The sequence below is a fragment of the Rhamphochromis longiceps genome, linkage group LG7, assembly GCF_057381845.1.
Source record: "Rhamphochromis longiceps isolate RC_006_pf linkage group LG7, R_longiceps_female_GT1.1, whole genome shotgun sequence".
Lineage (NCBI taxonomy): Eukaryota > Metazoa > Chordata > Actinopteri > Cichliformes > Cichlidae > Rhamphochromis > Rhamphochromis longiceps.
Genome location: NC_140563.1, coordinates 23,912,446 through 23,925,841, shown reverse-complemented (window position 1 = coordinate 23,925,841; position 13,396 = coordinate 23,912,446). Strand labels below are relative to the sequence as shown.

Here is a 13,396-nt window from a genome sequence, read left to right as displayed (position 1 = left end):
CAGGAGAACTCTGTTATTCAAGACTGGTGAGGCTGGCAGGAAACATGTGCTTCTCTGCTCAGGTAATGTGCTGTTCATCTCACTTTCTGCTGGTTTTTCATTCTCTTGCTTTCAGGAGGGAAGAATTTGTGATTTGCAGGACTGTGGAGATTGCTTTTGAAGTTATAAATCTTTAAAGATTACAAATTTCTTGATTCATTCCTTGATAAAAACCGCTGCGTCAGCCCACTGTAAGGGGTGATATTTTGCTTCCACAATCCACACAAGATGCAATTTACTCATTGTGACAATAACAGTGTTATCAACTGAAGAGCTATTAAAGATTTTATTAAAATGTTGATTTTTTACATCAAACTGCTTTCACTCCAAATGATGTTAGCTGCTTCAAATGTATCTGTATGCTCATTAAAAATGAACAAGTTCCCATCACCTTTAAAGCTGTGTTGATCACAGAGATTTGCCATGATTTATTACTCGCTAGCTAATCCCGCAGTTGCTCAACAGAACATCAGTTAACAATGAGGAAGATGCTGGAACACTGCAGCCTTAATTAAACATGACTAGTACAACCTGGGGGTCATCTTGTAAGTCAAGGTCGCAATAAGCACTTTTTGGATGCTACACAAGCTGAAAAGGAAGAGCTAATATTGCCCATACAGTTGCTGCGGCTAATAGTTTAGCAAACAGTTATCACTTAAAATGACATTCTGCGCCACTTCCTCTGTTTAGCTGTTTGTCATCGGCTAATTATAAATATATCTAATTCTCTAGCTTTGATGCTGCGTTATGGAGTGAGTGTACAAAGTGTAAGTACAGTAGAAAAGAAGAACCCTAAGAGTCTGACTGTGCAAGCACAAGATAAGACCAGTATTAGATGACTTCTGTTAAATGATATATGGCTGATATTTACGGTGGCCCTTAAAGGTCAAACGTATAGCTTAGGAAAACACCAGAACACAAAAGCACACAAAACACAACGGAAGTCACATAAAAAACAAAAGAAATAGAAAAATTGCACCACTGCACAGCAGAAGTGTCCCCAACGACACTGAAGAATCCTCCGCTTCTTTTAAGCGTGTCTCAGTGCAGTCTTTCATATGTTTTGGTTTCATCAGAGTGAGGTGATATTGCTTTACACACAATAGACACTACTGAGTCACACATTGATTAAAGCAGTGACGTCCATCTGCAGCTATTACAAATCACTGTGGGACTCCAGGTGATGCTGCTGTTTTGTGCAAACAGGGCTTATATGTTATGGGCACATTTTATGAGTCACAGCTGCAAGCCCTGTACTTAAATAGGCATAATTTTGTTGGTATATATTTCACAGAAGTTCATGAGCCCCCAATGTCAAGAGATAATTCAGCATCAATGGCCCATTTCCAAACACCTGATAACATCAATTCAGGTTTTACTACTCCAATTTGCACCTTAGGGAGAGAGTGGATGTTCACTCTATGCGACTCTGAGAATTTCAGTTGAGTTCTAGGATTCATTTCCTTAATGGTAACAACAGCTCCTGACTTAAATTGAAGGACAAGGATGTGGCTTTAAATTTACCTGAGTGATTAAATGCAAAAACCCAGTTGTGTGAGCTCACATTCGGCTCTTTGGCTCTCCACTATCTGCTTGACCAAAAGCCTCATTCTCTAAGAGCACTTCAATGTATGCGCTGTCATACTTGGTGAAAGTGGGCCATCTTATTGTGTCTCCAGTCCTTATTTCAACCTCTTTTGTTTTGAAAAGTCTGCCAGTGCCTCATCCTCCACTGCACTAAATGTGTAGGGGAAAGATAGTGCATTCTCATGTTATCTGCTGCTGGCCTATTGCCCCTTCAGCTATTTTCTCATTTCACAGATTTGACCAGGAGGTGACCTTGGTTTTTTAAGTGCTTTTAAGGCAGAGCCAGGTCTCCTTTTTGCTGTCTCCCAAATGGAGACAGAGAGAGGGGAGGAACGGGAGAGGGGGTTTCTTCCTGGTACTTTTTTTTTTAAATGGCCGTTTTCCCTCTATTGTTTTCCATTCTCCGTCTTGCCCTTGGCACAGTCCAGTTTTTTTTTGTTTTTAAGAATAGACACGATGACAGGATGCTGTCGGCTAATTCACATGGGTCTGTGTTTTTAATGTAGAAAATGGCCTCAGGGGAGCAGCAGCATATGTTTATGACACATGACGTCAGGCACAGAGGATAGATGTGGAGTTTGAAGTCGAGATGCCGCACGGTCCATTAGTGGATTGCGGTATAACAAAGAACTAATTGAATATCTTTGCCCTGGAGAGAAATTCACAGTATCCAAATACTAATCATCTTGTGTTACAGATAGAGATACTACGTAATACTTGATATCAAAAATAAAACCAGTATGCAAGCGTCTGCATGTGCTCAGGGAGTGAACATATGTCAAGAGTGTTTTCTTGTGGAAATAAGCAGACACTATCGTAGTCCTCCATTGCCATGCCTCCCAAGTGCACCTCTGACAGAGTGCTAATCTAGGTCAAAGTGCTAAGTGGTTAGAAGGGCCTAGGAGAGACCAAATTATTTCTCACACTTCACTGTCCTCTTTATGTTCACTGCCTCTGGAACCATAAAAAGCTTTTCAAAATTCCCTCTAACCTTACATCCCAAATATACTTCAAATATACGCTGTTTAACGTAGCTTCAGTAGGAGCCATACATCATATATCTCTGTGTATCACTGTAGAGTGTGAGTGCGTCTATGTCATGAAGCGTGTGTATGTTGCCACCTTATCAGCACATTACGCTCCTTGATTGCACTCAGTTTGTGTTTCGTGATAAATGCAGTCTCCCTTTCACAGTGCTGCTAAAGTTAAGGGTTGGCTGCACAGAGATGGCACAAGTGGATTGAAAGCTATAAAATTATGAGACGCCTCTTCTCCATCCAGTAAAATAAATAATTTAAACAAAATATATATGGACCGATCTGATGAGGCTCTGCACAATCACATTTCAGTTACGGACCATGAATAATCTGCACAGTTGTACCGCGGCAGAGCGAGTGCCAGAGCTGTTTGTTCCGACTGTTTTGATGCTTGATTGCTCTGAAGCTAGCATCAATGGGATGCGCATGCTTAACATTTCATGAGAATGTATTCGAGTAGCTTGCGCCACCTGTGCCAGTGCTGATGAATTGAAAGCCTTTACTGGCGTCTCCAACATATACTGGAACTAGAACAATGGACTGGCCTCTCATTGTGTGAGCTTACAGAGGCAAGAACACGAGGGTGGGTGTGCGAGGGCTGGTGGGCTCTTGGTGGAGGCTGGAAATATTCTAGTGTCAGAGCACCTGACAGGATGACGAGCTGAGACCATTTGGGGTTTTTAAAGCGTCATGGCTTGTCTTGCACACCAGCTCTTTATGAGGGAACAGCTGGAAGTGCCATTGTCACTGGTCTGCATGTTTCTCCCACGAGGGCCACGGCGGTGGTAGCAGTGGCAGTCGGTGGTGGTGGGGGAGGGTGGCACACTTGGACAGTATGTCCACGGGGAATGCATCACATTCAGCACTCACTCTCCCCTCTGCTGCCACCGCAATACTCAACCCCCCCCCCCCCCCATTAGAGTGAGTGAGCTCAGCCTGCTGACAGCAGTGACAGGCCCAGCACAGGGAGACAATGGGGGGAGGGTAGGGCTGCCTCTGTGCTGGGGTGTTACATCTGTTTGGATCCTTGGCATAGCAGCCTGGCAAAGCGAACCGTCTGACTCGGTTTTATGATCAGAAATCTGCTTGGCAGTTTACAGAGGGAATATAGGAGTGTTCTCCCTTTGGAAGAATACCTTTGTGGAGATGACAGGTTGTCAGACGTGATTGGCTGTTGTGATACGCAGGGTTTGTTGGAATTACATTTGCATCTCGATAATTAAGATCATTTCTGTGTTTCCCTAACAGCCGTGGCTCTCTGACAAGGGTCTGTGGACTTTGTAGATGACAGATTCCTTTCTCTGGCATGCTGCGAGAATGCAGTAATTGGTAAACTGTTTGACCAGTTAGATTAATAAAAGACTCATTTCATAATAAACAGATTTATTATTCCACTGCATGCCACAATTTTGTTATCAACAAAAGCCTCTGTTACTCTCGGCTTTTTATCGAGAACGAAAATCCATTGAAAGTGGCTGAAGGCCTGACACAAAGCAACTGCTGAATACCTGCAAATCTCCCGGCTTAATTGATTATTTGTGCAGAGCTGTATATCTGCAAGGTGCAGGATACCCAGGGGAAATAATGTAAAACAGATAACAAGATGAAATGTGGGAGAATTGCTTTCTGCTGCCCATTTTATTAATCTGTTCCCCTTTTCTTATTCACAATAAGTTTCCCATTTAGGTTTTCCCATTACAGAAATGCTTCTTCACTCTTCTAAAAACGTGGCCTAAATTGAATGTTGAAAGTTGATTCAAGCTGGCAAGAAATGTGTTTGTTAAGAGGTTATTTTGATTTTTGAATAGCACGTGGAGGGGCTTGCTGCTGTGTGTACCTGAGATTCCCAGAGGAGAACATTTTATTTTCAAATCTCTTCTTCATTATTCGGCCTTTTCCCAGTTCGCTGCCTGCATTCAGAAAAACAAATTCATTAAGCTGATAGTATACACCAACTATGTTTTGGTTTTTTTAAAGCTATCCATTCAAATTATTCTCAAATTCAGGTTAGCAGGTGTTACGCTTCAACCAAGCTACGTGTCCTCCAAGGTGCAGTGGTATCGCCACAATGGAAGTGACTTTGATAAAACAACCTCCGGAAGATGGGATGTGAAATTACTGTGGAGCTCAACTCATGTTTGTGTCACTGCCGCTCTGCACCGTCCTATACCTTGTTTCATTTACTCCGGCCGAGCTCTTCGTTTTCCTTTCACAGCACTTGACAAAAAGAAAGTGGTATCGTTGGCATGCAGGACTGCTGCCACTCTGCACCAATCAAGCCACTGCAAATGGAGGAAGACATGAAAGCCTTTTGTTTTTGTTGTTTTTTCTCTAGTTTTTTTCTTTCTGTTTTTTTTTGCCATCATATCGAAAGCTTGGCATTAGAGCTGCACATCAGGCTGGACCACACAATTGCCTTCTTCGCGCGGGGCAGCTGCTTGGTTTCCATTTGCAGTTGGCCTCTGTCAGATTTCACCATTAGAGGATGTGGAGGATGGGGGACAATTTCTGAATAAGTCATGTCGTATGCACTGCCACAGAAACGTGGAGGACGTTGAGGATGAATGCAGAGATTGCTTGTCAAGGTAGTTTAAGTCTAGATACATGAAAAAAGGGATATCGCTTACGAAACATGTAAAAGCTCGCTTTAAAATTCTCGCCCTTCATGATATTGTTTCAACTAATAGAAGTGTTGCATAATGAATCTGTTATTTGTTATGTGTTTTTTTTTGTCTCTTTATTGTGGTAAATTTTACAACTTTTACTTAGACTGTGGATTATTATTATTATTATTATTACTAATATTAACTCATTCACTGCCAGCCATTGGCAGTGAATGAGTTAAACCCATTGACTCATTCACTGCAATTGACGGCTATAGACGTCAATGGCAGTGAATGAGTTAATATTATTATCCTCATTGAATAAATAAACCAGTTCCAGCCTATAAGCCTTTAATATTACTCTCCATTAACTTCAGTGTATCGATGCTCCCATTCAGTCAAGATTCACTATATGCTCTCGATTGTTGAACATAAATTTTTCATCTTCATTTTGTGACCGGTTCACATTAGAGGTCTTCTCATAATTTTCCAAGCCCCTTTGTTTACCATTTTTTCTTCCTCTGGTGATCATCTTTCTGCACAACAACATAAGCTTCATAAGCTCGCTGTGACGTCAAAGATTGATGGGCGAAAGATTTCCAGCTGAGAGCCATTTCCAACCCCTAAGGCTCTGGTGTGATACAACCAGGTGATAGTTTCCTTGGAGGATTTTTGAAGGGGCATATTTTCTATCTTATCTCATCCAGGAGCAACCGAAGCATCGATCTTAAAGGATTTTTGCAGACTGCTTGTTATAGAATACAAAGCAAAGTATGCTGAACAAAAATTACAAGGCTTGAGAAGTTTTGATCACGCTGAGCATTTAGTGGCCTAATGCCTAAATCAAATTTGGGAGGTCTTTACGGCCAGAGTGCTTGGCTTTTGTGACAGTTTTGTTGCCACCGAGCCCTTTATGCCTGTGTAACAGGATTTAACTTCTTATTGAGAGCACGGTTTTCAAAAGGCGTTTGGGACAGGCAGTTGATGCGACTTCAGTGCACAACGCACTGCTAGGCAAAAGCAAGCAGAGGGGCGGTATTGTGGTTTATTTGGTCCAGTTCACACACAGCGCATAATGGATATTTAACAGCCCCAGCTTGCTGGAAGTATACTGTGTCCCAAAATGGTGCTGAGGACATCCGAGGGGCTGTGTGACTGCCAGGATGACACACCCATTAAAATACACTTAGTGCATTTTACTGCTGCAGCTCCACTCTGGATTCATGCCACAAGAATAAACACAACAAGCCGCACATCCCACCCACTTGTTATTGGAAGCTATCGGTGAATTCATACAGCATGCCAGCGTATACCTGGTCTATGTTCTAGTGAATTCTCAGAGTAAGGAGGTGACACTGTTTTAGATGTTCTGCTGTGTAAAATAAAATAAAATAAAATAAAGAAGTGAAATCTAGGGTAGCAGAAGTGAGCATGTTTCCCAGCTGTGCCTGTGGCAGGAGGAGGATCTCAAATGTGGGATATACTATCCCACATTTGTGAGGAGAATGTATTTGTGGGTTGAGCAGCAGACTTGAGTATGTGGGTTGCGCCCATTAAAACCTTGCCAAATCTTCTCTGTCAATGCCAGCCAACCTATTCTGTGACCAGAACAACCACATTGGCTGACTTGCGATAAATGCTGGTTGAAAAATGGGATGCCATCCTACAGCAATGTGTGACCGAGCTGGTGAGCAGCATGAGGAGGAGGTGCCAGGCTGTTTTGACTGTGTATGGTTCTTCCACATGCTTCTGAGGTCCCCGTTATTTAAGTTAGTAAAACCTCAATCATCCGGTCCAATAAATAACACCAAACAAGAGGCAATAGTAGAATAAGCAGGTTGGCACTGACAGATAAGGTTTGGAAAGTTTTACATACTCAATATATATATACAGTGTGGCAAAAAAGTATTTAGTCAGCCACCGATTGTGCAAGTTCCCCCACCTAAAATGATGACAGAGGTCAGTAATTTGCACCAGAGGTACACTTCAACTGTGAGAGACAGAATGTGAAAAAAAAATCCATGAATTCACATGGTAGGATTTGTAAAGAATTTATTCGTAAATTAGGGTGGAAAATAAGTATTTGGTCACCTCAAACAAGGAAAATCTCTGGCTCTCACAGACCTGTAACGTCTTCTGTAAGAAGCTTTTCTGTCCCCCACTCGTTACCTGTATGAATGGCACCTGTTTGAACTCATCATCTGTTTAAAAGACACCTGTCCACAGCCTCAAACAGTCAGACTCCAAACTCCGCCATGGCCAAGACCAAAGAGCTTTCGAAGGACACCAGGAAAAGTATTGTAGACCTGCACCAGACTGGGAAGAGTGAATCTACAATAGGCAAGCAGCTTGGTGTGAAAAAATCAACTGTGGGAGCAAACATCAGAAAATGGAAGACATACAAGACCACTGATAATCTCCCTCGATCTGGGGCTCCACGCAAGATCTCATCCCGTGGGGTCAAAATGATCATGAGAACGGTGAGCAAAGATCCCAGAACCACACGGGGGGACCTGGTGAATGACCTGCAGAGAGCTGGGACCAAAGTAACAAAGGTCACCATCAGTAACACACTACAACGGCAGGGAATCAAATCCCGCAGTGCCAGACGTGTCCCGCTGCTGAAGCCAGTGCATGTCCAGGCCCATCTGAAGTTTGCCAGAGAGCACATGGATGATACAGCAGAGGATTGGGAGAATGTCATGTGGTCAGATGAAACCAAAGTAGAACTTTTTGGTATAAACTCAACTCGTCGTGTTTGGAGGAAGGAGAATACTGAGTTGCATCCCAAGAACACCATACCTACTGTGAAGCATGGGGGTGGAAACATCATGCTATGGGGCTGTTTTTCTGCCAAGGGGACAGGACGACTGATCCGTGTTAAGGACAGAATGAATGGGGCCATGTATCGTGAGATTTTGAGCCAAAACCTCCTTCCATCAGTGAGAACTTTGAAGATGAAACGAGGCTGGGTCTTCCAACATGACAATGATCCAAAACACACCGCCCGGGCAACAAAGGAGTGGCTCAGTAAGAAGCATTTGAAAGTCCTGGAGTGGCCTAGCCAGTCTCCAGACCTCAACCCCATAGAAAATCTGTGGCGGGAGTTGAAAGTCCGTGTTGCTCGGCGACAGCCCCAAAACATCACTGCTCTCGAGAAGATCTGCATGGAGGAATGGGCCAAAATACCAGCTACTGTGTGTGCAAACCTGGTAAAGACCTATAGTAAACGTTTGACCTCTGTTATTGCCAACAAAGGTTATGTTACAAAGTATTGAGTTGTATTTTTGTTATTGACCAAATACTTATTTTCCACCCTGATTTACGAATAAATTCTTTACAAATCCTACCATGTGGATTCATGGATTTTTTTTTCACATTCTGTCTCTCACAGTTGAAGTGTACCTCTGGTGCAAATTACTGACCTCTGTCATCATTTTAGGTGGGGGAACTTGCACAATCGGTGGCTGACTAAATACTTTTTTGCCCCACTGTGTATATATATATATATATATATAGGGTGCAAGATGCTAGCAGGCAAGGCATACATGGAACGCCATAACCAAGTGGCCGGCATAGTGTACAGGAACATCTGTGCCGAGTATAACCTGGAAGTCCCGAGGTCAAAATGGGAGATGCCCCCAAGGGTGGTGGAGAATGACCGAGCTAAGATCCTGTGGGACTTCCAGATACAGACGGACAAAATGGTGGTGGCTAACCAACCGGACATAGTGGTGGTAGACAAACAGAAGAAGACGGCCGTAGTGATCGATGTAGCGGTTCCGAATGACAGCAATATCAGGAAGAAGGAACACGAGAAGCTGGAGAAATACCAAGGGCTCAGAGAAGAGCTCGAGAGGATGTGGAGGGTGAAGGTAACGGTGGTCCCCGTGGTAATCGGAGCACTAGGTGCGGTGACTCCCAAGCTAGGCGAGTGGCTCCAGCAGATCCCGGGAACAACATCGGAGATCTCTGTCCAGAAGAGCGCAGTCCTGGGAACAGCTAAGATACTGCGCAGGACCCTCAAGCTCCCAGGCCTCTGGTAGAGGACCCGAGCTTGAAGGATAAACCGCCCGCAGGGGCGTGCTGGGTGTTTTTTGTTTATATATATATATATATACACACACACACACACACACACACATATATATATATGTGTGTGTGTGTGTGTGTGTGTGTGTGTGTGTGTGTGTGTGTGTGTGTGTGTGTGTGTGTGTGTGTGTGTATATATATACACACACAGTTATGGCTGAACCACAGTGAGGTGAAAATTGCAGAGAACAGGCCGGACAGATATGTTAAATTTAGTTTTCAAGTGTGCAAAAAGAGGTATTGACTAGTCAAAACCCCAGTGAAGCTGACTCTTGGTGTGGGTGATTGATTTGTACGTGGTCATTGAACTGAGCTTAGAGGTAGTTTGTATTCTATTAGACATCTCATGGGCTTTGCAACAAGGGAACAAAAGGGAATGCTGATGCCTAATTGCTGGCAAACAAAAGGACAGACACCACTTGCATCATGTCTGTGGACTGTTACTTCTGCTGCCGCTGTTTATAGGCTTTTTCTCTCTCAGTAGGTTTCACTTGTACATGTGCTTTGAGAGCTTTCTGTTCCCGTTGTGACTGAAGCTAGTGTGTATGGCTCTGTTCTAGCTGAAAGCTGTGTTTGATGTAGCTTTTATTTGTTGAATTGTCCATGTACCAACATTACACAAACTGTGTTCTGTATTTCTTGTACTATTAACGTCGGCAATAGAGAAATGCCACAATTCATACAACAAAACTGATTTGTTGAACGGAGAAACTGTGTGCGGAACAAACAACACATAAGTATAACTTAAGCTTCTTAAAAGTCATATTTAGATATATATTACATTTGATTGCACAGGTCTATAAATGGTGCTATATTGTGCTTCTCCTCTTCCTTCATAATCCCACTGTTGTCCTTGCACTGTTAGTAATAGTAGTTAAAATAGTAGTTAAAAGCAGACATTGAGAATGGCTTACAGGATTCAATAAAGATTGTGAATGTGAGTGCTTGCTTGGCAACCAAGGTCACCATTTCCTAGTTCATCATAGTACTAAAATAAAACCTAAAATGTCTTTATATAAAGTTATAAGTTTTTGACCCGAAGCCTGAGATTTCGTAGATAACTAGCAGTTATAATAAGTAATTGTAACAAGACAGACTGATAGATAGATGTATCTATAGCTTTTAAAGGATGAAGAAACTGTTTTGTGCATCACCATTAAAAATTATTCAGTTCCTGACGCGTCACTCTGGGAACCCATTGGCTAATCTGTTAACTCAGCAGATTTTGGGGGCTTTTGGGCCAGTGTATCCAATCCAGATTTGTTTTTTAAGTTCACTAGTTAATGTTTAGGAATGTATGATGCTATACGCATGTGCTGCTTTAAGGGTGGCTGTAGCTCAGGAGACAGAGCAGGTCATCCACTAATTGGAAGGTTGGTGGTTTGATCCCTGGCTGCTCCACTCTGCACGCAATTTGAACCCCAAGTTGCTCTCTGATGTGTGATTGTTAGATAGAAAGCACTTAGGTGTAGAAAAAATTGCTTTAGGTGAATTTGGGAAGGTTGTATAAAGTGCTTTGAGTGCTATAGACGAACCAATCCATTTACTGCATGCAACCAAAGCTGCCTTAAATCTGATTGGTTAATTGAACAAAACCAACAATAATGTCCTTTGGATAAAAACCAGTAGTAGTACCAGTAACGCAGAACAGAAAATGCAGTGACAGTTCTAAAATGTTTTGACTTTTTGCCTTTTTTACAGATTCAGTACTTTTGAATTTTGCACTGACTTTACCTACGATGGGAAGCAAAAACACGTCATTGTAGTTAATAGAATTAGAATAGAATAGAATAGAATTCAACTTTATTGTCATTGCACATGCACAGGTACAGGGCAACGAAATGCAGTTTGCATCCATCCAGAAGTGCTTTAGTGATATAGATATATTACAATATATATTAGCAATAATATAGATATGTGAGTATATTACAGAAATGGGTCTATTATGGTATGTTATAATGTACACGGTATGAAGTATGTTGTGAATATTCTATAACTATAAGTATGTACAGGCTGTAGTGAGTACAAGCTATGTACAGGATATGAACAGGATATAAATATGAAAAACTATACAGAATATGAAATAAATAACTTTACAGAATCTGGGATATACAGCTATACAGAAATGGGAACTATGCAAGTTGTAAACAGTTGTAGGATTAAAGATTATCGAATGTACAGAATGATTATTTACACAGAGCTATACATTAGTGCAGTTAAGATAAGTGAGGGTGTAGATCGTTTCTACAGAGGCTATATAAAGTGCTAGTGGTTGTGAGTGGTGGTTCAGTCCATGTTATTATTGTGTTTGAGGGTACAGTTGTCCATTGTGGGTGTGTGTATGTTCAGTCCATGAGTTTAACGTGGGTCAGATGTCAGGAGGCAGAGTTCAGGAGTCTGACAGCTGTGGGGAAGAAGCTGTTCCGGTACCTGGTGGTCTTAGTCCGGAGGCTCCTGTGGCGCCTCCCAGAGGGCAGGAGGGTGAAGAGTCCATGTGATGGGTGACTGGGGTCTTTGATGATTTTCCCAGCCCTTTTCAGACACCGCTTCCTGTAGATGTCTTTTATGGCAGGAAGTGGTGCTCCGGCGATGCGCTGGGCAGTTTTCACGACCCTCTGCAACGCCTTCCGGTCCGAGGCAGAGCAGTTCCCGTACCAGACTGTTATACAGTTGGTCAGGATGCTCTCGATGGTGCAGCGATAGAAGTTCACCAGGATGTCTGAGGACAGGTGGTTCTTCCTCAGAGTCCTCAAGAAGAAGAGCCGCTGGTGAGCCTTCTTGACCAGCTTGGAGCAGTTGGTCATCCAGGTGAGATCCTCGGAGATGTGGACTCCCAGGAACTTGAAGCTGCTCACACGCTCCACAGCCGTCCCCTTAATGTGGATGGGTGGATGTGGGTCAGCATTCCTCCTGTAGTCCACGATGAGCTCCTTGGTCTTCTCGGTGTTAAGCAGCAGGTTGTTTCTGTCGCACCACTCAGCCAGACGATCCACCTCCTCCCTGTAGGCGGCCTCATCGTTGTCACTGATGAGGCCAATCACCGTGGTGTCATCTGCAAACTTAATGATGGTGTTGGAACCATCAGCAGGTCTGCAGTCGTGGGTGAAGAGGGAGTAGAGGAAAGGGCTCATCACACAGCCTTGTGGTACACCGGTGTTCATAATAGATTATTGAAAGTACTTATTTTTTTGCAGCTTTAGAAAATACCTATGTACTGACTAGCTATGAAAAACCTTTCACCCATTTTGCTCTCTCTTCTTTTGCCCTCTGTGTCTTTTAATTTCTTTCTTTTATCGACCAGAAATCGGAAATAAAGAGACATGATTGAAAATTGAATTTTCCTCTCCTCTTGAGTGATGGTGGCCTGTAATCTACAAACATTATTCCACTATGAAGGAGTTTGCTAGCTGATGAGAGCAGGCAGAAGCATTGTTTTCTTTGACCAAGAAAGCACTGAAATGTGTGCTGTCAGAAATGGCATGAGCCTTCATCACTGAAGACCTAAAAATAGATTAAAGGGGAACGGGAACTGAACAAATTTACTGCTCAGTGTATATTAATGTATTTGTGTACAATAAAAAAAACATTACCCATTACACTTGTGGGGGATAATAATACATGAAAGATGGTCTTATGTTGCTAAAATCTCACAACAGTCTGCTAAAGGCAAATTATCTGCAGAATCGTGGCTGATGAAATTCAAAGCATACACTTCTGTCTTGTGTGATGTGTTTTTGCTCATGTTTATTTCGTGCAGATCTCAGCAATACTGTGTAGAGCATGAGGCTGATGTGGAAATCCCTGGACAAGATGAGATGTCTGAGGAAACGCTCCACTATTCCCTTCCTCGGCTTCCTCATCACCTTCCTCCTCTTCCTGAACCTTTACATTGAAGATGGCTACGTGCTGGTTAGTCAATTGTTCTACGTATGCGCATTTGCAGAAGTGTTTTTACAGAGCATTAGACACTTTATGTTTGTATTTCTTCTGGATGTCTTCTTGATGCACACTTGACCACATTTCCAGACGTGCTTCCTG

At 42.7% G+C, this 13,396-nt stretch overlaps 1 protein-coding gene across 1 annotated transcript in view; it reads left to right on the top strand.

Moving 5' to 3' along the window:
* mgat4c (mgat4 family member C) overlaps positions 1-13,396 on the top strand; it is a 106,372-nt gene that overhangs the window by 86,444 nt on the left and 6,532 nt on the right. Inside the window, exon 4 of the mRNA XM_085411134.1 lies at positions 13,116-13,267. Coding sequence (XP_085267260.1) covers positions 13,139-13,267 — 129 coding nt within the window. The 5' untranslated portion in view covers positions 13,116-13,138. The remainder of the gene's footprint in view (positions 1-13,115; positions 13,268-13,396) is intronic.